This window comes from Chanos chanos, chromosome 3 (genome assembly GCF_902362185.1).
Source record: "Chanos chanos chromosome 3, fChaCha1.1, whole genome shotgun sequence".
NCBI classification, from domain to species: Eukaryota; Metazoa; Chordata; class Actinopteri; order Gonorynchiformes; family Chanidae; genus Chanos; species Chanos chanos.
The window spans coordinates 36,610,360-36,638,024 of NC_044497.1; the positions used below are offsets into that span (position 1 = coordinate 36,610,360).

General features: G+C 39.1%; 2 protein-coding genes across 2 annotated transcripts; one reads left to right on the forward strand and one right to left on the reverse strand.

The window, feature by feature from the left end:
* The first annotated feature begins 323 nt into the window (after nt 1-323).
* col9a3 (collagen, type IX, alpha 3) lies at nt 324-20,939 on the forward strand. Its single transcript, XM_030767395.1, has 32 exons — nt 324-494; nt 1,704-1,772; nt 3,110-3,145; nt 3,563-3,634; nt 4,103-4,156; nt 6,211-6,246; nt 7,493-7,516; nt 7,722-7,775; nt 9,148-9,201; nt 9,550-9,591; nt 9,963-10,019; nt 10,120-10,173; nt 10,325-10,378; nt 10,942-10,995; nt 11,348-11,401; nt 11,571-11,624; nt 11,776-11,829; nt 11,938-11,991; nt 12,101-12,154; nt 12,283-12,327; nt 14,269-14,322; nt 14,630-14,683; nt 15,858-15,911; nt 16,260-16,331; nt 17,284-17,319; nt 17,423-17,467; nt 17,670-17,702; nt 19,037-19,183; nt 19,409-19,463; nt 19,667-19,849; nt 20,274-20,351; nt 20,654-20,939. Exons 1-32 carry the CDS (start codon nt 429-431, stop codon nt 20,836-20,838), a joined length of 2,037 nt encoding a protein of 678 aa, XP_030623255.1. The 5' UTR covers nt 324-428; the 3' UTR covers nt 20,839-20,939.
* A 2,159-nt stretch (nt 20,940-23,098) lies between these two features.
* On the reverse strand, nt 23,099-26,372 carry LOC115806945 (transcription factor-like 5 protein). Its single transcript, XM_030767802.1, has 6 exons — nt 25,669-26,372; nt 25,368-25,524; nt 24,976-25,135; nt 24,561-24,759; nt 23,798-23,939; nt 23,099-23,224 (listed from the first exon to the last, which is right to left on the reverse strand). The coding sequence occupies exons 1-6, from the start codon at nt 26,370-26,372 to the stop codon at nt 23,099-23,101; spliced, it is 1,488 nt and encodes a 495-aa protein (XP_030623662.1).
* Nucleotides 26,373-27,665: the final 1,293 nt, after the last annotated feature.

Here is a 27,665-nt window from a genome sequence, read left to right on the forward strand (position 1 = left end):
GTAAGAGTACTAAATATCTGCTGCGAATGCATGAAAAGCGGTTTCCCAGGATCTTACTCTGTCATTGGCTGTCGGTTTGCTATCTCCTATTCGCTAGAAACTTCTTGTTCAACGGATTTTTTTAGTTTTCAGCGCGTCCCATTTTTAAAACCAAGAATCGTCCACCCCCTCTCTACTCTCGTGATCCTCTCCTCTGTTGCGTCCTCCCCCCCTTTTCACCTCATCTGAAAGCGAACGACTGAGTTCAGCCCCTTCGGCTGGAGGCTCGGGTTTATCTGGAATCAACCTGAAACTCATTTAGGAGCCGCGCGCCGTGAGGTGAAGGAGCGCTCCGTCACGGTAAGCCGGGGGGGAGAGCAAGCAGCGAGGACAGGGAACGGGGCTCGACTTTTTCAACGCTTAACGGAGCTGAGGGGAGAACTGGAGACATGACTATGTTCTCAGCTCTTGGGTTGCTCATTCTCTGCCAGCTTTTGACATCTTCCCTTGCCCAGGTAAGCGCTGCTCCCTTGGTAGTACAAAAACTGATGTTTTATTTTATCCACTGCAAATTTTACGTTATTAAATATTCCAAAAGAAAACCCTGGGCTGAGAATGGAAAAGAGAAAACTTAGGTTTGCAAATTTGGCAGTCCACTCCTACATCTGTTATGCCTGCTGGTTATTAATGTATCGTGTGAACTCCATCAAATGTTTCAATCAATTTTTAAGGAATATAAATCAGCTTCAACGGACTTTTTAAATAGGTTAGCACATAAAACATAGACAGTGGAAAATAAAAAGCTTTTGCAAGTTGTTTTTCGGTTTGAATAAAATAGTATGACTTGCTACTTACTAGCTGAAAGAAAATCAGCTGACCAGATGTCAGCAGATTTTAACTTAATTGTTCAGGTACTAATATATATTTGTTTTCACTCGCTTGAAACTTTCGTCCTGAACAGGGTTGCTTATTCTGTTCCCTCCGATATTTTTAACGTTATCGTGAAATGTTCAAAGTCGAGTTTGTTTTTCCCCCCCAAAGCTGAGGAATGCAGAGCTTGGGAGACTGCGAGCTTCCGCACAATGATACCTTTGTTGTTCAAAGCAGCATTTGGAATGCCATATGGAACACCAGAGCGCAAGCCACTGTCCGAGACAAAAATAACACTTAAATTTAAATTTAAAGTGTCCGTCTTTTCAAGATTTGTATATTAAGCAGGACTTTATTTATGTAGGACACTTTACCTAGCTGCCATTTTTCAAAGTTGTATGCATGCGTAATTTGGCACACTTTTGCGTCAGGGCGCACTTGTTTAGTGCCTGCTAATAGGTAAGAATTCAGCGGAATTTAAGCGGAATCTTAAAAACCCTCTTTGGATTGTATTTAAATACCTCCAGGAAATCAAGCTGATGTGCATTTCTCTTTTCTTTCAAATGAGTTCATTATAAATTCCTCTTTGTTTTCAAAAAAGATTGTAAAGAAATTCTTCTTTTAGTTCCTGGGGTACTATCTTATGATATTTACACGTTGTTTCTTAAGAATTCATGTCTGCATTAAATGAACAAATGTACATATAAAGGTTCATTAAAATTTTAAAACAAGCAGAATTATTAAACAGTAAGAATCACAGTCAAGCAATGTATTATAATGTATGATTTTTGCTGGTGAATGACCTTTCTTGATCATTTATGTAATTTGGTGCATTTTTTGTGTGTGTTTTGCAGAGACCAGGCCCTCGAGGATCTCCTGGGCCTGCTGGACCCCCGGGACCCCCAGGGAAAGACGGCGTGGATGTAAGTGCACAAATCTGGCTCACTAATTTGGAGAAGGGAATAAAAGACTGATTCAGAGATTATACCAACCTGCTAATGATCTGAATTAAATGTGAACCGGTCGTTCAATTCTGAATATATTTCACCGAATTAGTCCATGAAGCAGACTCAAAGAATTGGTCTTTTCAACCAAACACCTCCCCAAAGTTGCAGCCAAAGTTAACCCACAAACATTTCACCTTCTTACAGAATCGTTTTCAATCTCATAGGTATTCCGTCAGTCACAAAACAATAAAGTCAATGAGAAGATCACTAAAACTGATTGTGTTAGAAGAGTAGTCTTCCCTGATGTCCATCTCAAAAATAGCACATTTGAAATGGTAAAACAAAGCTAGAATGGAGGATGGCCTCTTCTGAGTTATGTTCGTATCTAATTGTGCTATGTCAGAGATACAACACTGACCTTACCCATAGCTCTGGTTGGTCTTATTTTATATGAAATGCTCCTCCTTCAAACCTTGATGACCACACCCACTCCTTGTTCATTTAAGCTGTAAGGCTGTAGACCAACACAAATATCCCTGACACATTAAAAATGAAACCCAGTTAGACACAATGCACAGAAAGGCATCCTATTACATTTTTTCCAATTTTCCAGATCTCACAGTAAAAGATATACACCTCATCTGTACTTTCTGAAGTTACTACAGGATTCCGTATCTAAAGAATACTATCAGCTATTCTTTATTGTGTGTATCTTAATATGTGCTGTATGTCTTGAAAGGAAAACCGTACTAGGGGAACTTGTTAAGAAAACAGTCTGTGTTTCCTCTGTAAATTAAAACCATTTCTCTGCTGGCTGGCTGGCAGGAATGACAGAGGGCTCATTCATGCAGCCCCAATTCAAAGGAGACCTTCTGTAGTTACCTCCCTCTCTTTACCCCCTCCCCTTCTTCACCTCCCATCACACCTCAGTCTCTGCTTTGGAGTTGTTTGCTCTCCCCTTGCTGAATGTTTGGCCAATTGGAGCAACAAAAAAAGCTGACTGGCATTTTGTCCTATAGACCTTTACAGCTGAATGACAGTGAAACTAACCATCTTCACCAGACGTCTGGTACCTTTCACTGAATAAAAAATTATTTTGCATCAGTAATGTTCTACTTAAATTTGGGTATCAACAAATTACTGTTTATTGATAGTTATATCTATATGTAAGTACTCTGTAGCCATCTTAAATGCCTATTTACTGTAATTTGATGAAGAATTACCCATTATACTGGGGTTGAAAGGGAATTATGCTCTACACAGTGTTTTGAGTACATATGACTAAACCTTTTCTTATGTGTTTTCACTGACAGGGTAAACCTGGTCCTCCTGGGCTTCCTGGGAAGCCTGTGAGTATAATCAGCCATAATTTATAAGTCTTGAAACTTGCCTGTAGTTCTCAGGGATGGGATGATCTACTCTTGCTGTATTTTTGGCCTTGTCCTGTAAGGTTGGTGTTTCACAGGTCATTGGTGGATTCCAGAGTGTGTTGTGATTCTGAGGCCTGGATTTAAAAGATTCTTAAGAAAAACACACTTTAAGAACATTGAAAGTGACTGAGTGTTATTTTAAAGCATGAAACGTAACAATTGTACAGTCAGCAAAATAGCTGTTGGAATACAAGCCCATCTATATTTTGATAGATTAAATGTTGGGTTGCAATAGATTAGCTGAGTTTATGACAGATTTAACGACAGGTTTTGTCATTGAGTTAACACCTCTGTGATACAAGTATTGATGATCTGTTCTCTGATTCGATTCTTTAGGGTCCAAAGGGTAAAGCTGGGATACCAGGGACAGCAGGAAGTCCCGGACTGCCTGGCCTCCCAGGAGTGGACGTGAGTGACAGATGGACACATTCACCCACATTGCCTAATAATCCAATTTCACCTGTGCACTGCAGACAAGGCCATTCTACTGACAAAACCTTAACTATAGTACAGAGAGCTACATGGGAAGATATACATATATATGTGTGTGTGTATGTGTATATATATATATACACACACACACACACATCATGTGTTATTAAGTGTCATTCACAAGCACTGGAATTAATACTTTTTCCTTTTCAGCCCAAACAAATGTTTTCACATGTTTTGTAGCAAAAACACATAAGAAAGTGTAAAATATTGCAGAGTGCCATAGAGAAGTGAATTTAAACGAGTTGTATCCCAAAGCTGACACAAAGGACATGGAATTTGCAACTTATGTTTCATTTATGTTTTTATGTAGGCCTATGGAGAAGATTGAATTGTTGATCGTCAGGTTTCTACAAGTATTTTTTTTTGTGTGTGTGTTTTCAGGGATTGACAGGACCTGATGGACCTCAAGGGAAGGACGGGCCTCCAGGGGAAGTGGTGAGTACAGTTTTGCCTCTTTCACTCTCGGCTGTCCGCTAATGATGAAGTCCATGTGGCTAAAACGTTAATGTTGGCTTTATGGTTTACTGGAAAACTGACATTTAGTCAGAGACATACCCAGGGACAACTGTATTTGAGTGTTTGCGGTCACTTGGCTTATGCCCCAAACTCACTCCAAAATCAAGTTTTTGTTTTAGATGTATTCAGATGTTGTATAAGATCAGGAACATAAGAACAAGAAAACATTATCAGTTTTCATAAAAGTTTGACTCTTTTCTCCCATTTACCGGTCTTTGATTTCTCCCAAACAGCCATTTGTGAGTGTTTTTGTGGGTGAGAGCAGATTCTGAACAACAGGCAGAATCAAGGTTTTTTAAAGGGCCTGTCTGACTGGATTTATCAGACTTCTGATGGTTCTTTCTGGATCTGATTTTAATGAGTGTTCAGCTGACTTTCAGTCGGATTTGACCAGCAGAGACCGCGGAGAGCTTTAATCTGCCCAGGAATGCCAAATCTTCCTGTGGAGGGTTTTAGGAGCTTAGGAAATAGAGGGAACAGCTTTGGTGACCGTGAAAACACTCATTATCTTCCTTGAGGATAATGAAGATGAGGAATATGAGAGGTGGACAGATGATATGAAAATAGTGTGATAAGCATATATAGAGTAAGCTGCTTAAATCTATGGCTAAACAACTCTGGGTATGAAACTACACACATTCAGAAACTGAATATCTCTGATATACTGGCATTGCGTTGATTGGTCTGACTTGTGAACAGACGGGAAAGCTATGTTGGACTGTCTGCAACTCCTCTATCTGTTCAGTGAAATTTGCAGTTTCAGATAATCAAGAGAATGGCACTCGGCAGACCTCATCCAAAGCTGCATTAATGTCAAAGATTCAAAGATTGGTTGAAACCAAAAAAGTAAGGATCTTTGCTGGCTAGACGTCTTTGTCTTTGGATAAAAGAGAAGAGATCTCAGTCTTTTAATTTGTTGTTTCTGCTGAGTAGCCTAATCGCCCACTGAGATCCACCCAAGCATTCATTTTACACACATCAAAGCCAAGCAAACTTTTGTGGAAGGAGGCATTATGTTTGTCTGTTGATGATTAGCAATAATAGATAAACACACAAAATTGTCAAATTTTAACTGAAATCAGTCATTCTGTTTTTTCTGACATAATCAAAAGACTTTTGCCTGCTCTGCCCCCTCTTTTTTCTCCTTTCTTCTTGTTTCCCTCATCTGTTTGTGTCTTTGTTTGTTTGTGTGTGTGTGTGTGGTATGTAGTCAGAAGTTTACACAGGCAGAGAGGTAATAGGACTCACAATAGCACCCTAGTGTATATGTGTAGTTGTTGTGTGTTTTCGTTCTTTACAACACACAGCTAGACCAAACACAGCTGAGCTTTTGGTCCCTGTCTGTTTATGTGTCCATGTACGTGTGTTTGTGTGTGTGTGTGTGTGCACGTGCGCGCGTGTGTGTGTGTGCGTGTGTGTGTGTGTGTGTGGGTGTGCGCGCGCGTGTGTGTGCTTCCCGTTGTAAGTCACGAAGAGCCATGGCTGCATTAACTCAACATCAAAGGCTCTGACAATCTTTGATTTCTATTTATGCAGTTTTCCAGAATACCTGTCTGGAAAGAGAAAGGCCATTCTCAAAACATCCACCCAGTGTCTTGTGGAGTTACTATAGGCTGTAAATATTATATGCCATTTTTCAATATTTCCAAACCTGCTGTAGTGGGGAGTGTTGACAAAGTGTATAGTGAGCTACGTAGGCCTCTCTCTCTCTCTCTCTCCATATATATATATATATATATATACGGTGAGTGAGTAATGCATAAAACTGGATCATAACAATGAAAATTGTATGATTATGCAGTCATATTATGGGTTTACAGACACTTAAACATTTCCATATGTGGACCTTGATAATGTTTAATGTATAACTTTGACAAAACCATGATGAATTATGCATATAGCTTAGAGTTCACAGCTTGTTTAATTAGCAAGGAACTATGAGAGCAGCTAAAATATTTGGTGTCTTTTGACAGGGTGAAGCAGGACCTCCTGGACCTGCTGGGCCTCCTGTAAGTAAACAACTTATCTACACCTGCCTCACTGTTTACAATTATCTATTCATGTTTTACCTGTCTGTACCTGCTTCACCCGTTTACACCTGTCTAATCACGTTTCACCTATCTGTACCGCCTTCACCTGTTTACACCTGTCTATTCATGCTTCATCTGTCTATACCTGCTCCACCTGTTTACACCTGTCTATTCATGCTTCATCTGTCTATACCTGCTCCACCTGTTTACACCTGTCTATTCATGCTTCATCTGTCTATACCTGCTCCACCTGTTTACACCTGTCTATTCATGCTTCATCTGTCTATACCTGCTCCACCTGTTTACACCTGTCTATTCATGCTTCATCTGTCTATACCTGCTCCACCTGTTTACACCTGTCTATTCATGCTTCATCTGTCTATACCTGCTCCTCCTGTTTACACCTGTCTATTCATGCTTCATCTGTCTATACCTGCTCCACCTGTTTACACCTGTCTATTCATGCTTCATCTGTCTATACCTGCTCCACCTTTTTACACCTGTCTATTCATGCTTCATCTGTCTATACCTGCTCCACCTTTCCATATCAGTGTCACGACCTTACACTTGCATAACCTGTGTACACCTGCTCCACACCTGCTTCACCTGTTTAAACCTGATCTGTCTGTTCGCATTTAGCTAAACCTCCTTCAGGTGTCCACATCTCTTTCACTTGTCTGTACCTGCTTAACCTGTCTACACCTGTTCACATCTGTTTCACCTGTCCACATCTGTTGATGCCTGTCCACAAAGCCTTTATAACATACATTGCAATCTACACCTTTCACCTACATCTTAACATGACTTCACTTGCTCATGCCTGTGGAGCACTTATAATACACCTTATAAACTACACATAGAAGTCTTATTTACACACACCTATCTCTGTGTCTACAGAGATAGGAGTATGTACATCACATCTGCTTTGTGTCAGAAGGGTTCAAGCTATTTACACAGAATTACTAATTCACATCTTTAACATACATCTTCATCCATTAATCTAGTTACAGCTACCATAGTCTGTTTGCTATCATACCATATTCAGTACCACCACATTGTCTGGCCAAACTCCATGACATAATACTATTTTCAATTCATGTATGGGATTGCCTAGTATCTTCCTTCATAATAGCATGCACACACATGCACTCATGCACACACACATGCCCACCTACACACTCTGTGTTTTTGCGGTTTGTCTTACTTTGTTCGTTGTCTTCCTTAGGGCAGGGGGAGACCAGGAGCACCAGTGAGTACAACAAATTTCTGCAAAAGTGTCCATCTTCGTAAACATATATAGTCATAAATGACTACATACACTATACTCTATACTAAAGACAAAATGAATAAACCAGCAAGGATTCTCTGTTTGTGTGTGTGTGTGTGTGTGTGTGTGTGTGTGTGTGTGTGTGTGTGTGTGTGTGTGTGTGTGTGTGTGTTTCTGGTGGCCACAGGGACTTCCAGGGGTTAATGGTTTACCAGGTGGCGTGGGACCACAGGGACCAGCGGTGAGTGACTGAAATTGAAACAGCTCCGTCCAACAAAACCTTTGTGTTTCAGCCCATTGTCTCTGGAGACAAATAGTGTTCCCAGGGAAATGAGAGGCACACAGGCCAGTCAAACGGGCAAATAAGCCCAAGTGGTCGGTTAAAGTTGGCACAGAGAAAGAAACTGCAGCTGGTTATCAGCTGATTTATTCTTTATTTGTTATTTAGTCTTTTTTAAATGAGGCATCTCTGTATGAGGCATTTTATGATGATTGAATATCTACAGGATTTTATGGCATTTAAATGTCAACTTTGTCTTAATTCCCACACTCTCATATGTTGTCATTTTCTTGTTTAATAAACAAGTTGATTCTCTCATTTACTTCATATCCCTGTCCTCTTAAACACTAATGCATGGTGCCTCAGATGTCATGAATAATATTCAGAAAACAGATCATGAAAACTTATAATACATATGGCCAGTATTCTTAATTTCATATTCACCAACTCATATCCATGAACAGTTTTTTGTTGCATCAGTCTGCAAGGTGGTAGGAGAGAAATAAAATAAGAGCCTGTTTGGTTTCAGCTGCAAATAGCAATCTTGGATATGAATCTTCACACTGCCCAGAATTCATTACAGGGTTATTTTACATTGGTTTGACACCGGCCTTGCAACAGTTATTTATGAGAATGAATTATATACGATGCTGAAAAGTATTTATTTAATCCATTAAAAAACTATTAGGTTTTATTCATTCACTGAAAAATGTGTTGTGTGGCCGTGGAAGCTCTCTGTGGAATGATATCTGACTGAGGGTGGGAAGGAACAGTCACTGGGTATCATCTCAGTCCAAAGGTTTAATCAGCAGCCACACACAGGGGTTCAGAGGAGAGGACTTGGCTTTGATTTGAATAGATAATTCATACGAAGAGATTGGGGTTTGCTGTTAGCATCCATAATTAATATATATTTGAATTTAAATGAGCCGCCAACACCAAGTAAAGGCACCCGGCATGGCATTTACAGGGAGGCTATTTCTATCTCTCTCTCTCTCTCTCTCTCTCTCTCTCTCTCTCTCTCTCTCTATCCATCTATCTACCTAGCTATCTACTATCTAGCTATCTGCTATCTATCTATCTACTATCTATCTATCTATCTATCTATCTATCTATCTATCTATCTGTTTGTCAGCATTGGAAAAAGCCTCTTGGGAAAGCATGTACTGTAAAAGTAAAAGAGTACTGTAAAAGAAAGAAACTGGATATTAGTATTGACGCTGAGCTGACTGAAGGGTGTGACAGGTTCATATAAAACCATCTGTATCTAATCCTATATCCTATCCATGAGCAACTTACTGACATCCAATTTATTTGGTCTTTCCCTCCCCAGGGACCTGAAGGACTTCCTGGACTTCCCGGTCCTCCAGGCCCAGACGGACCCCCAGTACGTATCCAGCTAAACATTGAGCCCTCATATTCCAGCTTCATAATCATCAGTGCCAATCCTGTACCATGTTCATGTTAACAGAGGAGTAGATTAAGCAAAAACAATATCTGTGTTGCATGGATAAACCATTGATATGTATGCTGTGCTACTGCCCCCTGGTGGAGAAATTGTGTAATCAGATGGCATGTAAGATGTGTGCTCTGAATTCTCACTGAGATGGCTTTCTGTGAACAGAATAAAAGTCCATGAGATATATAGCTTAAAGTGTAAATTCTGATTATGCAGGTGAATTTACCAAATGGATCTATTGTACAGTGTCTAATGTGAACATATTGTTATCTGTAGGGACTCCCAGGGGGTTTTCCTGATGGCAGCGGAGACCTTTTGGTGAGTGTGTCCCCATTTGAACCCTTGAGCATCTGTGTTTACATTACCTCATTAAAGAACAACACAACAGCTCTTATGTAACAGAACATATATTTAGTGTGTGTGTGTGTGTGTGTGTGTGTGTGTGTGTGTGTAAATATGTTATGTGCAGTGTTAGATTACATACTTATACAACATTTATTTATTATTGCAGTTAGGAGCGTAGCGCACAAATGCCATTTACACCAGGCAGGAACAACTGTCAGAGTTACATGGGTCACAGTCTTAGGATAAATGCACTATGGCTCAAACCAGTGGTAAATCAAACAGTAGCTGTAAGTGTTGTGTTTCAGGGGATGTTTGTGTAAACGCTGTCATTGTTTGCATTTCAGTGTCCTGCCATCTGCCCTCCTGGACCCCCTGGACCTCCTGGAATGCCTGGATTTAAGGTGCTTCTCCAGTTTTGGTCAAACATGTCTTGCTGGAATCTTGATCATTTCATTCTCTGTCATTCCTTTCTACTGTTTTCTCTTTCTTTCTAACCTTCAGGGGCACACAGGACACAAAGGAGACAAAGGAGAGGTTGGAAAGGATGGCGAGAAGGCATGTAATCTAATTTCATGTTCCCCTCTATATATTTTGATGTCTCACCTTTGGAGAAAAACTCTGAGTGTGTATATGTCATTTTGTCTGTCTGTTTCTCTCTCTCTCTCTCTCTCTCTCTCTCTCTCTCTCTCTCTTTCTCTCCTCTCAGGGTGATCCTGGGCCTCCTGGTCCTCCTGGTATCCCAGGCACAGTGGGCCTTCAGGTAAAAGATCTCTCTCTCTCTCTCTCTCTCTCTCTCTCTCTCTCATTCTCTCTCTCCCTTTCTCTTTCATCAGCTGAGGTGTGAATTGAGGTGTAAATGTTAGCTCTACCCTGAAGCTATCGAGTATCCTTATTGTGTCTAGAGAGAGAGAGAAAGAGAGTGAGAGAGCCTGTGTCTAGACAGCCTAATCTCCAGTCCTTTAACATACACTCTGAGCACACGTCTCATTCTTAAAGAGGTGACAGGGGATCATTGAATGTCATTGTGAGGAGACTGCAGAGAAGACACTGGAGGCAATGGAGATTATTCTTAAACTTGGCCTTTGTATAACTGCTGCCAGGGCCATTTTTTTTTCTTTCTCTTTTTTTTCACTTGTCTATGCTGCTTGATTCTAAAATATTGCCCATCAGTTCCTGAGGCCATACTATAACAAGCTCCAGTTCAGGAACCATAACAATAAAGTGCTAGAATTATTTTTCTGCTTTTCTTTGGCTGGTAGAGACGGTCTGTTTATTTGATTTTGTTTTTGTTTATCATGGACTTTTCCATGTCTGGTTTAACAGGGCCCTCGTGGCTTGAGGGGACTTCAGGGGCCAATGGGGCCAGTTGGAGACCGTGTGAGTGTTCACCTGATTTAAAATTTTACAGACACAGAAGTGGTTAAAAGCCAAATGAATAATTTATGCTCCAACCTGTAGCAAGTCAAGAGCTACATCTACAGAACCTGTAGGTTGGTACCTATGTATAAGGAAATGCAAGTGATCAGAAGTATTCTTTCTGATTATAAAATCAGTGAGGCACATTGAAACCATGTAAATCCGTACAGACTATTACACAAGCCTTCATCAAACTTCTTGTCTACCAGTAGGAAAAGCAGTAGATCTGTCAGTATGTGCTACACTGTCATGACAACACAGTTAATTTTTGCCCTGTGCATCTGAAGTTCTCTCACCCTCTCTCTTCTTTTAGGGATTGCCTGGTTTTAGAGGCAAACCTGGCATTGCAGGCATCATTGGGAAAACAGTGAGTGTCTCCTCATTTGTAGATTTACCTAAATGTTTGCTGTTTATTTGTTTCAAAATTGTTTTAATTGCTTGAGATTTTGAATTCTTCATCACTCATTTTTTTTACCCTGTGTTCATGATGAATCTGAACAATAAATAGCTATGTGTGCATCATTTGATAACTCCAGGGTGACGCTGGAGAAAAAGGACCCCAAGGTTTCAAAGGGCCAAAGGGAGACATTGTGAGTAAAAACAGTTTGGGCATATTTATATGCAGATCCATGGGCTATGACAACATACCATTTAGTGCAATGGAGGATAAAGCTCAATGTCATTTTTAAAAGGATGGTTTGTCATGTTGATATTAAATGGAGTATTGCCCTTGGGTTGTAGGGTAAAATTGGGCCCAAAGGAGTTCCTGGAGCAGCTGGACCTAAGGGAGAACCAGTAAGTTTCTCAAAGAAAAGAGAAAAAAAAATGCAATATGTAGCATGTTAAACAAGAAATAACCATAACTTTTTCTCACCTACTGTTTTTAAACCCTGCGCCTCTCAGGGAATGCCAGGCCGGGATGGTAAAGATGGCACTCAGGGGCTAGACGGAGAAAAAGTAAGCAGCATTTTGCTCTTTCTGAAAATAGTGAATGATCAGGTGTCTCTCTGTGTAACTGGTGAGGTAGAACTGATGTCACGGTTACAATGTTTCGCTGCGTTGTCAGGGTGATGCAGGCCGACCTGGGGTTCCTGGAGAGAAAGGGCCAAATGGACTTCCTGTGAGTATGTGAAGGAGAAAGTTTTGTTTCTGTGTAATTACCTGAACAACCATATACGATACAGTACAATATACCTGCAAAAGGTGTGTCATTGGAAATGTGCGTCAATGTGTGTGTGTGTGTTTCAGGGTCTACAAGGAAAAGCTGGAGCAAAAGGAGCTAAGGGTCAAGTTGTGAGTAATTTTTATTTCTACTGTGAATGTAGTTTTGCGTGTTCATATTTGATTTTTTTTTTTATTTGTTTAACTAGATGTTTTCTCACTATAGTTCTTATTAAATTATGATTTTTTTTAAATGTGTGCAGCAGTTTTGCTTAGAATGTTAGCATTTTACGACCGTGATCTGGCTTTCATGTGGAAGCATAATGTCCATACTGACCTCATAGAGCTCAAACAGAACCCAGTCAGAGATATCACTTTCACTTTCACTTTCTGTGATCATTCTCCAATGAGGTGACACAGCCCAGTGATGTCAGCTTTTCACCACTCTCAAAATTTGACATGAGTAATTCCTGTAATGCAGTGATTTTTTGTACTTGTAACTTTTGAAAAAAAAAAAGTATCATTGTTAAGTTTTTAAATATTCTATCACAAAATCTGACCTGTTTAATTTCCAGGAAAACATACTAGTCAAGCTCAGGCACTTAAATCCTGGTATTTATTGGCAGAATGTTCAGATGTGGAAAATATTCCACCACGTTCGGGACATATACATAAGTTCCCCAAAGTGTTAAGTACCATAAGTACCTCACTCCATCATTCATCCATCCATTTTTCATCCCGTCAGTTCACTATTACATTCAATATTATATACATATTTATATATTTGTGTGTGTGTGTGTGTGTGTGTGTGTGTGTGTGTTCATTATATACGTATATATGTATATAATGAACTGATGGGGATGAAAATGAATAATATTGCAAAATGTATACATGCATATTACATATATAGTAGTAGATTATGTCATATAGACTATATATACATATTTTATTTACATGTATTATTCACAGATTATATAAACATACAGATTAATAAATGAATTTGAACACTTACGCGTCATCAAGCTGTTTCACCAGTCACATATAAAAATGTACCCAACATTAATGCATGACAGTTTAACTACAACTATGTAGCTAAAATGACAAGAGAATTAAGCATCAACACTAATAAATTTGTCAAAGACAGCTGTTACTGTCTACTATTTCTTTTTTTTTTGTGATGTTAATGTTGGCATTAGTTCAGGTTGTATTAACATATACCATACAAATATTAACATATATTAGCTATTGTTTTGGTGTTTAAGATTCTTAAAACACTTATAAAAATGCACATTTCATAAATTATGAAGTGGCACTTAAACATTCAGTAGCTTGATTGATGATGTCATTTTGCTAGTTCTGTGACTTAATAACAAGAGACTTAACATGATTTTTCCTATACATTCACCCTTTTAGTGACCAGGCATGTTCACTAGCTAATACAGTGTTCATGGGAAATACAGTGTGCCCTCAAAATCACTCCACAATTTCATTTTACAGTTCAAACACCAAAAAAAATGGTTCATATACATTTTAGCGCCAAAAAATGCAGTTAGGGATCCATTCTGGTCACAGCCATAGTTTTGCCAAATAATGGTGACATCATAACATGAATGACATCACATTAAATTGCAACACATCACTAGTGATGTCATGAGTTTGGTGATGTCATACAGTCAGTGATTTCATATAGTCAGAGATGTCATATAGTATTTCAGCGTATGCCTAAAGATGTCATGCAAATCGAATAATGCTTAAGAGTCTTGATATCAGTAGTACCATATGATGTTGCATAGTTGCTGATGTCATAGAAATCATGTCAAATACCAAAGAATTGCTGATGTCATAGAAATCATGTCAAATAGCAAAGAGTTGGTGATGTCATTGAATAAGGAATGTAACACAATCAGTGAAGTTATAATAGGTGATCAGTGAGTTCAAGTCATTTAGCATTTTATATAGAGAATTGACAAACTCTCTATATAAGGATGTTATAAGTACTGAAATAGGCCTGTTAGATCCATGTTCAGCTAATTGTAACCCTTGTATGTAACCCTTGTAATTGTATACACACAGGGTGATCCAGGAGAGATGGGTGAGGCAGGACCATCTGGAGAACCAGGTATTCCTGTATGTATCTGATGTGCCTCTGTGGGGACATTTATGTCAGGGCTCTATTACATCCCCTACTGCAAACCATAATTTTGTGGTATTAGCAGTAAGACCTGGAAAGTAGTTGTAAGAATAATTGTTAAGTTTGATTCAGTGTGGATAACAAACTTTTCTGAACAACTCTATCATTGTCAGTTATTTGTACAAGGCTATCACAAAAAGAAGCCAGGTGTATAGAATTCATTTTGTGTGATAGCTTTGAGTTGTAGGATAGCTGAGAGTTGCTCCAGGTTTATGGTTATGTCTCATGTCACTCCACTCACAGGGTGAAATTGGCATCCCAGGAGAGAGGGGTGAGGCTGGACCCAGAGGTGTTGCTGTAAGTACACACAAAAGTCAAACAATCATCACTATGGCAACACACCCTATTCCCCAATGACATCATATATGAGCTATCATCAATGGCAGATAAGGTTCAATGCATGGTTAGACATTAATGTGTAATACCCTTCTGTTGAACAAGGACCTATACTTAGACAGGGATGTGAATATTGGGATACTTTGAAATTGGGTGTTTTTGATAGGAGATTTTTAAGAGGATGAGATGCGAAAAGTTGGTCTCAAGTAGCCATTGATATGAACAGTAACCCTAGAAGAGGGCATAGAATCTGAGACGGAGAACATGTTTTAATTAGTGGAATCCATTTTCTGCTACCTGTTTGTGAAAGACATGTCTAGATTATCTATTTTTAAACATGTCTGATTTCTTTTCTATCTGTTGCCAAAGACACAAAAATACTGCAACAGGGCAGAGAATATCAGAGTGGAATATAATTATCTCTCAATTTTTTTTCAAATACATGTATATTCAGTGAACTGTGCAATGAATACAGTTTGGGAGATTAGATGATTCACAACTGATAAATAGATTTTCTTCAACCATAAAATTACAGTTGATTAGCTCTATAAAACAATACTTGTGATTACTTCACAAAGTAGAGGATCATAAAAAATCAACTGTTGCATAGCAACACATGAATATAGCCCTGGGAGTAGCATTCCAACCACCAGCACTCTTCTGAAACAGTTAGAGGACACTGGAACCTTCTAGAATATTGTGCGGTCTGTGATAGAATAGAGAGTAATAGGATGAGAGAAACCTACAATAGAATGAAAAATGTTAACTGACGACTGGTTAGTCCCACAACTCACAGCGTGCCAGAGATCATCTGTGTAATGTAGAATGCAACAAAATTGGAAGCTTTGATTTAAATGTAAATGAGAATTCATAAGAATGAGTCTAAGCACAAAACAGTTTGGATTGTATTAAAAACATTCATTACATACTTTTCAGCCATCAGAAAGAGTATTTCCAAAAAGAGATACTGTCAAAGATATTAATATTTATAAACTGTTTAAAATGCATATTAGTATGCATATTAAGAGATGTGAATATTTGGTATAACAGTAAAAGCTGAGCCCAGGTACCAAAGATTAGACTTGTGTTCTGTCTGTTGTGCTTCAGTGATGTATTCACCCTGTTTGTTTGGCAGGGTGGAATTGGACCAATTGGAAACCCCGGGCCTCAAGGTGTCAAAGGCTTTCAGGTTAGTAATACTGATAAATTTCACACGAGTTTTAAAGCATGTTTTAATGCATTTTAGTTATAACTGTTATCCTCCACTTCTCTATGTTCCACACAGCTTCAAGCCCAAAAATCATAAAACAAAACAAAACAAAAGAAAATTTCTCCTCTTGTATCTCAGTCTTCCCTGTCTGAACTGGATGTAACTATCTTAATCTTCTTCCAATAAGTGAGCAGCTAAGAAATAATCAATGTTCAGAACATACAAATTTTCCTCCCTGGTGAACAGGACTGTATTGTGAGTGTGACTGTATTGGAAACACAATGTATTACAATACTGTTGTTGTTGTTGATGCTGTATTATCCTCAGGGCATTAAAGGAGCTATTGGAGATCCAGGTCTTCCAGGCCCAACAGGAATAAGGGGTGGATTTGGAGAGAGGGTGAGTTTGGGGGCTGCTGATGTTTTGCCCTACAATTTCACTCTGAGTGCACTCCCAGACATAAGGGAACCATATTACTGCATGGCAGAGATTTCCAGTAAGCAGGCTCTATGCCATACATTACCCTTCCTAATTTACTTTCCCAAGATATGCCCTACAGACAATTAATCACTGGGGAGTAAAAAGATCCCAAAATTCTGTCAAAATATTAAAGATTTTTTTACTGGTTGTAATCAGTTAAATATTTGCTAACAACCCAGCATAAGACAGCATAATGATATGTGCCACAGTGCTGACCGTGACAAAATCAAAGAGCTGTTTCCTCATTCATAATAGTCAAAAACCTGAACTGCATATGGCAGTACTGACAGAAAGAAATATGAATAAAAGTTGTTAGTATTTTACAAATAAATTTTAAGATGTTTTGTAACATGGATATTTCAGTGATATTTTCAAAGCACTCAAGAAATTCCCATCATGCCCTGAACATCTAACAAACATACTGCTACAGCAGAGAAACTACATACATACAACAACATATTCCTACTTTCACTCTCCCTCTCTCTTTCTCTCTCTCTCTCTCTCTCTCTCTCTCTCTCTCTCTCTCTCTCTCTCACACACACACACATGCGCACACACACACATGCGCACACACACACACACACACACACACACACACTCCCACATACAGGAAAGCACCCCCTTCTTCCAGCCCTGCAGAGCAGTGTTTTCATAAAGTATTCGGAGGAGAGGTAACAAAGACTCCTCCTGTTCAGTGTGGTGGATACAGAACAAAGCCCATCTTTATGCTCCTTCACACACTCCCTTGCCAGCTCCCTCCACTACTTTACCAGTAACTCCCAGCCTGTGTGCCATACCTCTGCTGTTCACTCCCTGCTCATTCATAACCTCTCTCTCTCTCTCTCTCTCTGTCTCTCTCACCTTCTCTCAGGGTCCAGTGGGCGCCTCCGGCCCTAAAGGAGACATGGTAAGTGTGGCTGCTCAAGTGCACTGTATCAGCTCTGATTGATGATAATCTTAACAGGATTGTGTATAATGTCTAAAATCTGTTTCATGATTTTTCTTCTTAGGGTGTTGCCGGAAGTGATGGCCTGCCTGGAGAGAACGGAGAACCGGTACATAACTGATTAAAATTGTCCAATGATATAAACTTGGAGATTTTCAATATCTGCTGTTTATGTTTAAGAAAGATGCAATCAAATTTTACTCCTAACTTAGTATGTTGGTAGGTCTGGAGTAATCATACTGCATTTAATCCATGCATGATGTCTGACATTAATAATGTGAAAAATAATGTATCTTGTTTTTTTTCCTCAGGGCCCATTTGGACCTCCTGGCCAGAAAGGAGAGGTGACTCAGTTTTAAACACACACACACATATACACACACACACACACACACACACACACATATTTAAATATACAGTATATGTATGTAAACATATATATTGTAGGAGACAATACAATAATATGGACAAATAATGTGGTGTCAATTAGCCATCTTATTAGAACACCTACTACAGCATCCAATTATGAAGTGCCAACTTGACCATCCAATTACACGTTGTCTAGGAAGGAGGCTATTCCCATACTAAAAGTCCTATAATTACTTATACACTAACAGTTTCCCTCTTATTTTTTTAAAATGCCTTATGGATTTTGAATGTCTACTGTTGAAAACTTCCATTTAATCCACAAATACTTCTCTTTAAAAGAGATAGCCTCTATGTGTTTCTGTTTTCCTCCATCTCACTGTCAGAGTAGCACACACACACCTAGTGGTTACTGGGCAAGCTGTTTCTGTGAAATTCAAGAAAACATTCAAGGTTTAACAGGGCCAATCATCCTAATGGATTATTTCTTTAGCATTATTAACATGATTTCATCCAAAGCCCAGAGGAGAGAAAGAGAGTTGGTGGGGAGATGCCATGCACTCACTGCTGCTGAGCTCACCTCTCAATTAATGTAATTACAAAGACCACTCTGATGTGGCTCACTGCCTTTCCTGAGCTGTCTCTAGTTATTTTCCTTTCAATTACCTGATGAGAAAGAGCTACATTCCCACCTACCCTCTCCCTTCATCCTTAGCAGGAGAGAGAGAAAGAAAGAGAGAGAGAGAGAGAGAGAGAGAGAGAGCAAGAGTCATGGTATTCTCATTTTCATCCTCATGACTCCTGAATTTGCTTGGATGTGTTGAACTTAACTCTATCACAAACCTACACACACACACACACACACCATTCTATTTTGTTTTTTGAGTTTTATAGCCTACATCCTGTCACAGGAAATGAAGTTTGTTCATTCTTAGATTAATTTAGGTGACTTCATATTTAATTTAGGTGAATGCATATTTGATGTATGTGAATAATTGGTCCTGTCCCAAAACTTGCAAGTCCTCCATCCTCCTGTGATCCTGCATTCTTAACCCCTCAGTTTTACTGCATCGGGGAAAGTGTGGCAAAGTTTCTATGGGACATTAATGTGATGTCTGTTTAGCATCGCTTTTATACATTCGGTGTTGTTAGAGGTTAGTGCCTTTACTAGAAAACAACTTAAGGTAAAGGAACTATAACAAGTGTTGGCATAAAGCTCAATCATTGACATACTTCTACATTTTCACCCAGGTCTGTTGTCTAATAATGATCAGTGATGGTTATTCACTATAACTGCTGTCTTGATTCACAGTCAGGAAAACATGGAGAGCTGGGACCGAAAGGTGTGACAGGACCCCAAGGCGAAGTAGGAGCACGAGGAGCCCCTGGAAAACCAGGACTTATGGGATTCCAAGGAGAACCTGGTCAGCCTGGCATTGCAGGGAAAACTGGAGTCCCTGTGAGTACCTTGGACTCTTCAGAGTTTCATTTATCTTTTCAGATATGTCAGTGACACACAATCAAATAGAATTTACATGTCTTTATGGTTTTTAAATGGTGTCCATTTGTACTGTGACAGTTAATTCATGCCCTACATCTTTACCAAGTAAGATAAAAGAAACAAAACAGCTATGGCATTAGCTTTGGTATACCAATGGTGCTTTGTTTTCGGTCAATCTTTTAGGGTAAACTGGCAAGTGAACAGCACATCAGAGAACTCTGTGGAGCTATGATTGATGGTGAGGCTCACAAGTCTAACAGATGTCCTTTCAATCACTGTAGACTTAAACATCACCTGTCAATAATACTACACTACAAACATAATATATTAACAGAACACTACAAACATAACATAAGGCAGTGCTGAATGAAAGAATGTTACAGAGAAAAAAACTAAATTAAATGCCTAAATTGACACTTTCTCTCCCTCCCTCTATCTTAGACCAGATTGCACAGCTGGCTGCCAATCTCAGGAGACCTCTGGCCCCTGGTGCCGTCGGCCGACCTGGGCCAGCTGGGCCACCGGGCCAGCCCGGACCATCTGGGTCTATTGGACACCCTGGATCACGTGGACCTCCTGGATACAGAGGACTACCAGGGGACCTTGGAGATCCTGGTCCCAGAGGTGAAATACTGTGCTTTCAACAAAGAGCCCTGAGAATAACGTCAATTATACATCTTAGTCAATAATGCCAGAGAGTATAGACAATAACACAGATTTATCAATCAACTGATCAGTCCTAGAGCTATCAATGAATGTCAAGAATCTACTAAATAAGTTAGGGACTTAACAGTCATCTGTTTGAAACAATTAACAGACTAAAACTAATACTGACAATGTGTACACTTAAAAACAAATAAAGTATGTAGTATTACAGTAAAACTCACGCAAAAGCACTCAAATGAAAGTACACAGCTAGGAGTTGTGGTGCTCACACTGAGGCCATAAAAAAAACATTTTTCATTTTGTTTCGCATGGTTGCTCAGAATGAGAGTTAGATTTAAACTGATATTAAATTGTAAATTACATTTTGACTCTCAATCTGTAGGTGATATTGGTGAAGCAGGTGACAAGGGTCCCCCTGGTAAGGCTATTGAAGGGCCCGTGGGTGACCAAGGAGAACAAGGTATGTGGAGTTGTCTCGTTATGAAGCAGAAAAGCATGAAAAATACACCTGTTAGGACCATGAATCCCCTCTGACCTCCAGACTGAAAAATGTAGCATTTAACCTTTACACTGGGCGAATACAAAAACCTCTGTCAAGATCACAACTATGTCCTTTCTTTGCTCCAATGAGTCAGATACACTACATATATTATTGTGTATACATAAAGGATTTTTTCAGCGTGTATATATATATATATATATACATATATATTATTCTGTTTATTTCACTAGAGGCTAATGTACTCTCTTTTGCTGTGGTAGGTCTCCCGGGAGTGCCAGGAACTATTAAAGACGGGCGTGATGGTGCTCCTGGAGATCCTGGAGAGCCTGGAGAACCAGGCAGGACAGGCCGGACTGGGCACCAGGGATCTCCCGGAATTTGTGACACGTCAGCATGCCAGGGGGCATCTGTGGCTGGGAAGTCATCCAATCCCAAGAACCATTAAAACCATCGGTGTCTTCCTCTTTTGGCTCCAGGGAAAGAGGAAGATTGAAAGTAAGGGAAAGAAGAAAAAATGACACATAATTCCCTTTTCAAGTGTTTGAAAAATTCAACAAAAAAACCAGAGGAATTAATGGAAAGGAAAATATCATAGGAGAGTTGGGATGAGCAAGAATGTATAATCTCAGAGACTTCAAAACAAGACTCCATCAGTGAAGTGAACCAGTGAGGTCAAAACTGACAATGAAGAGAAAGAGAGCACAAACAAGTAAATAAAAACATCTGCTGCATCATAAACACCATCACTGGTTGGTTAAGAGACTTGAAAAATAGCTTTCTGGGAGAGTGCTATACACCTTGCACGTGTATGTGTAAAATAGCTATTCGCGTGATCTCCCTGTTAAACATCCTTGGCTTCCAGTTCCTCTTTGCTGAGCCCTGTAAAGCAACAACTTTGATCATCTCGACTTTAGAAAGCCAAAAAAAAAGGCATTGAAATGTACACTTTCAAGAAGAGTTATACCTCAAAATTTTCGGCTGAAGCAACAAAAACAATAAACTACCCAATAATAAGCACCTGTCTAGGTACTTCTCTTGGATGAAGGATAATGTTTTTGAAATATTTTGTATATTACTGCACCTACAGTATTTTCCAACTCATAGTTTAGCTTTTTTTTTAATGCAAGTTGTTAATTTTTTATTTCGTTGGCTTTTTTGTTTGTTTGTTTTTTAATCTTTTTTTCCTTAAAAAAACCCAAAAACTAATCATTAATACCCATTGAAGAGAAAGAGGCCCTTTAACATTATTTTGAAATAAAATAAATAAATTAAAACTCATTGAAGCATTTTCACAGGTGCTTAAGAGGCTGTAACTCCAGATTATCTCATTGGCAAATTGTGACATTTTACACTTGTTTAAAATCATCATCACATCCACTATGTACTGGTGCTGTAACTATTAAATATACATGATTTTAAGTACTATTTATTATTTGTGGTTGACTGTTGTATGTGACGTTAAAACGCTGCAGCACCATGTTGTGAGAAATATCCAATAAAGCCACTTTTCAGAAATCAAGTCTATTAGCTGAGACTTTCACAATAATAAAGTCACAACTATACAGTTTCCTTACAATGCGCAAATAAATTGTTTTTATTTTTTTTTACTAGAAAACAGTTGAAAAAGACTGAATTAGCATCATATAAACAAATTACTTGGTAAAATTTTGTTGCAGAACATTCTGTTTACATGTAAGTGTTTTAAATCATATACCTCGAGCCATCTGTTTTCAAATAAAAGAGTACATAACCAACCGATAACACTGGTAATAAGCATCAGATGTTACTAAAACACCAATTTAAAATTTAAATGAGATCAACACACACATTAAATATGATGGTTAAAGATGTATAAACTGTATTACTTCAACACAGGTGGCTCTGAGACCATTCACAAAGAAACAACGCCATCTACAGTTGGATGCATGTGCTTGCAAATATCTTTATAAAAATGTTCATCCAAAAACATTTTTGAAATTATAAGCAGATTAATACACATGGCAGACTTAAAACCACCCAAGACAACCTGATCAACTGAAACTATTTTCTAGAGCACAGAAGAAATTTATGAAAACGCTTTAAACTGTAACTGAACATTACCATATACTAAGGTAATTTTCTGTATACTCATTACAAACTACATGGTGCAAAAACATCTCTAATATTTCAGTTACAGTCCCTCCCCCATCAGGCTGACATGCAGTATTTATTTTTATTTCAAAACATTAAATAAAGACGATTTCTTAAATACATGTAAGATCAATAAATAATAAATAGTTTGTTAAAAGACACAAAGTTACAAATATATATATAAATAAAAAATGCAATAAACATCACTACACTAAACTGTATACTCAGATCTGTCCATACAACCTCATCACAACTATTCATGGTGTCAAAACAGTTCTAATCTGTCACACATATGGTTCCCAACCAGATAGTAGTTTTTTTTTTTTCTAATTACAACAAAGAGAACATTGTTAGTGGATAAATACATAAAAACCCCAACCAAATAAGAGTGATCACAAATAGAGGACACTACATGTAACACAAAGTAGTAATAAATATAAAGAGTGTCATCAATGTATACGATCAACGCAGACTGTGAAAAGAGACCAGTATGCCAATTCTGATCTTCAGTATTGATAACAGTGATACACTGATCTGCAGCCTGATCGTAATCACACAGAGATGGACCCCATGAGTTACTCCTGTGAGGTGGCAGTCTGCAGTTCACCCAACTCCTCACTGGACTGAGAACGAGTGACTTTAGCCACACAACTCGGTTTGATCCGCAAGCCAGTCTTACCACAGAAAGTACTCTGGAAGTCCTGCAATAAACACACAGTTTTCTTCATATTTCCATATCAAAGATGATGGGTGAACAGATAATAAATACCTTTATCCACAGGTGTTAATACCTGGGCCACTGCAATAACTAGGCAAGATCACACAACAGCCTCACAACACCATGTAATCATGGCTCTTCCTTACGATGAAAGTAATTTAGAATTAAGGCAATAGAAATGCTCTTAGTATTTATTTTATTCCACTGAAATACTATAAATTATATGTAGATTTTAATTTTGCAATTTAATCACCTTTACAGCAATAACAGAGTTTGGGATGGAGTTATGTTGGAGTGTAACAGTACAGAAACCTTGCAGTTTGCTTTATACCTCAGATTTTAAGACCTTAGTTTGGTACATGTCCGGCAAATCCAAAAAAAAGAAAAGGTAGATGCAAATTTGCTAGCAGCTTTGTACTTTACATTAACTTTTAACAACAAGCGTACCACGTGCAATTCATATAAATCTGAAGGTCCCATACCAAATAGTTCAGTACATACAGTATATACATGTACCATCACAGACTGAGTGCTCTGTGACACTTAAATGTCGTACCTGTTTGAGGGAGTCTCCATACACCTCTCTGATGTATTTGAGGAAAGCTGTGGTCCACTGTAAAGTAGTGGCTTTATCAGTCTCAGTGGTACAGAATGGCACCAGGAGATTCAGCTCATCACAGCACAGACGGATCCTCCTTCTGAGAATTAACACAGTTACAAATGAAGTGAAAGATTTGTGCTAAAGCAACAGAGTCAAGGTGCTGCCTTATACCTAAATGCACGAGGAAGATGAGATTTCACAGCGTAGAAAAACAGACCCACTTTACTGGTTATACTTAAGTCATGGAAACATCTACAAATTATCATCAGGGAATATAGTAAGACCTATGTAGTGACTGTGGAAGCATGGAAGTGGTATACAAAGTACACTGATTTTTGACCTAGCCAGGGTCAAAAGCCCTCTCTTAGACCAGGGCTAAGCAAAGACTCACATCATCTTCTGGACACTGACCTGGGGGCTAGTTTGGTTATGGTTTAGAGTAAGACTGAACCCTAACGTATTGGAATAAGCCTCCATTTTAAATATAGCAGGATTCATATATTATTCGAAGGTTAGATCAATGTTAAACAGTAAGAAACTGTTTTGTCTTAGATAAAGGGTGGTTCTGTTCCAACTGGTGCCTGAAAGCCCATACAATTAATATAAAAGTTATGAATGGAATACATTGTACTCCACCTTGCACTAAATACCGCAGAATATTTGCCTGTAAAAGCACATATTATATAGAGATATGCTTAACTAGTACTGGACTACTTACCTGCGGTCTCTTTCTTTGCTGTTATGCCGCTCCCTGCGTTGACTGGTTTCCAGCGCAAGCCCTTGTCTCCTGCTTGTTTTGGGGGTGGGCCCTGTCAGACCTCCCCTCCAGTTCCCTGTACCCTGAATGATGTTGGGGGTTTGGGCTCTGAGGCCACGGGTCCGAGCACGCTTAGGAAGGGGACCAGGGTTTGCTGTCACTTCATTAATTTAGAGTTACGGAGAGAGAACATGGGAGAAAAGATGGATACAGAGACAGAAAAGGGAGAGGGACCAAATGAAGTGAGATAAAAGGAATACCTGTCTTCAAACACTAATACAGTAAATGCTATATCCTATATGCATTAATATCATTTAATGCAAACCCAACCAGATTAACCAGATTAAAAAAACAAATAAATAAAAAATACACCTACTCTCAACTCCCTCCTCAACAGAGCCAGTCCGAATGATACAAGGGGCTTTCACCACAGTCCCACCATCCTTCTCTGGTCTATAGTTAAATGTGAAGTTCTTGGGAATAATCAGCTCCGAGTGTTTGTTGCCCTCCAGTAGCTGAGAAAGGTGTCCAAGACCCTTCAATGCAATTAGAATTGTGAGGCTATAGAATACTGGTTTTAGATGAAAAACTAAACATCTAAAGCCAGTTTCCAAAAGTAGGATTAAACTAATTAATTGCTTAAACTGTAATCCAAAGAGATATTCTTCATTTAAAATTAAATTCATTGTCTGAGAAATCAGTGCTTAATTTGAAACACAACACAAAATTCGAAATGAGTTGCAAAATATACAAATTATTCATCAACACCTGCCCACGAGTGCCTCCCACAGTATTGAATATAGTTCCTCTGTAAGGGTAAGGGCACTCAGCAGCAGTCCTCCAGTCTGACTTCATCCATTTCTCTGACTGAGAATGCATGGCTATGCCTTGGGCTTCTGAAGACTGATGAAGCATTGACAAAAATCTGGAAAAGCAGAAAATGTAACCACACATATGCAAGACAAGTCAAGACATCTCATTCAAGGTGATCAATAATCACACTGCATTTGTTGCACTCCCTGAATTTTGAGTCTGTGCAACCCCCTTCTGGGAAATACTGATGACATACACATTCAGAGCTGTTGAGTGTGACTCCTGCTGCTGCCTGGTGGTGTCACGGGGGCTGCAGTTAAACCTTTTCTCCAAGCGAACCCGAGCTGGTGGATTGGGTCTCACCTCCACCTGCGAAGCCCCCCTGTGCTCACCCATGTCCACTCCACCATCCCGGTCCACTTCCCTTGCACTTCTCACTTTGGCCAGAACTGAGCCTGGAACCTCTCCCCAGCTGGTAGGTGTTCTCTCACCTGCAATGAGACTGCTAGATGGATCGCTCACCAAAACCATTTTGATTTCCTGGGGATCTATCTGGACGGGTTTGGAAACAGCATACTGCACATCAGATGAAGTTGTTGGAATGACATCTTCAGGCTGGCATACAGGTGGGCTGGAGGGTCGAGAGCCTACTGTGATAACACCATCAGTTTGTGTGTGGATGGAGGGGCTGCCTATGGTGTATGCTGCTGGATTTAATCTGACTTCTTCTGATCCATTTTGTTCCATCACTTGAGCCTCCAAATGAGACTGGATGATGTGCTGTAGGTGAGTGTATTCTACCTCTGTCATTTCCATCAGACTGAACTCTGAGGTAACAACCTGGTCTTGTTCATCTGAGATGCATCCATTCTGGCTCACAACGACACTGACTTGATCAGAGACATACTGCCCACTTGGAGGTGATACGTGCAGGGTCTTGCAAGCAACAGACGTGGTCATTCTGGAACAACTGAGAAAAGGACCAGTAATGTCCTTCATTTGTAAAGACTTAAGAAAATAATACAAGTCTTACCATACCTTGTTGCTGTTAATGTTAACTAGCTAGCTAAACTTCTCTTACATGTAAATATAATTCACAACTTCTATGCACCTCATTGATGACAAACCTAGCTGGCCACTATGAGCTGAAAATGGGCAAACTTGATCTGCGTTTGACAACAAATAAACGAGGAACTATCAAGTTATATATCAAGTAAATGCAAGTAGCTTTACATTAAGTACGACTACGTTATGGACAGATTAGACCAGCTGACAGCTAACGTTGATTATTCTTTTTTAAACAGCAATAACACCTACATGTACTTGTAACTTTAAGTTAGTTCACCAAACTCAGCGAGCAAACTGATGTGCTGATTTCCCGCTCTTTCAGCTTCATTATGTCTCGCGCAGTGACTCGTTCCTTTAAGTGATTTCAAAGTCCCAATATTTGCTAGCTCGGAAAAGCGATAAAATTCTGAATCCAGTTTCACCTTATGCAGTTGTACTAGTATTAACGACATGGACTGTTTTAAACACATTGTTTTCCGTGTTTATCAAGTCAATATGAGTGTTCACAGCAGCAATTGTTGGCTCAAGTAACTACACTATGTTAGCTAGACAACAATAATATCGCCCAGAACACAAGTAATCCAAAACGTCGCGGGTAAACTTTATGATGTTGAGATAAGTGAGCAGAATTCCGATGTGTTTCAATTACCTGAATAATAAGAAGAATGAAATATTCAGTTGTTTCTTTCAAGGACCACTCCAGATGACTTGAGAACTTAGAGATATACTTATTCGATCGACCATTCAAGACACCCAGGGCAACAACTACGTTGACTAACTGTCAAATTTACCCGTAGCGTTGGAAATTTGATTGACGTTTTTAAGTCCAACCACAGCCTAAATCCCGCCCAATTTATTAAAAACTGACCCAAGCCTGCCATTTTTTCATTATAGAGAATTATTCTGTGCCAGTAGCTCGAACGATATAACAAATGTGAATATGCCCCATTAATAGTTTCAAAGATCACAGAGATCTTATGAGCAAATGGTTAAATGTGATGCCTAAGTTAACAAGTTAAAATTTAGTAGTCCTGCCTTACGAGGGGACACTATAGCAACAATGGCGTTGTAGGGAAATACAAGTGGGGTAATAGTCAGTATTGGTATGGCACATAGCTGTAGGCATATAGTTCATGAAAGAGGTGCAATTTGTAGGCTTGAGTCAGAGAGATTTATTTGATTTTG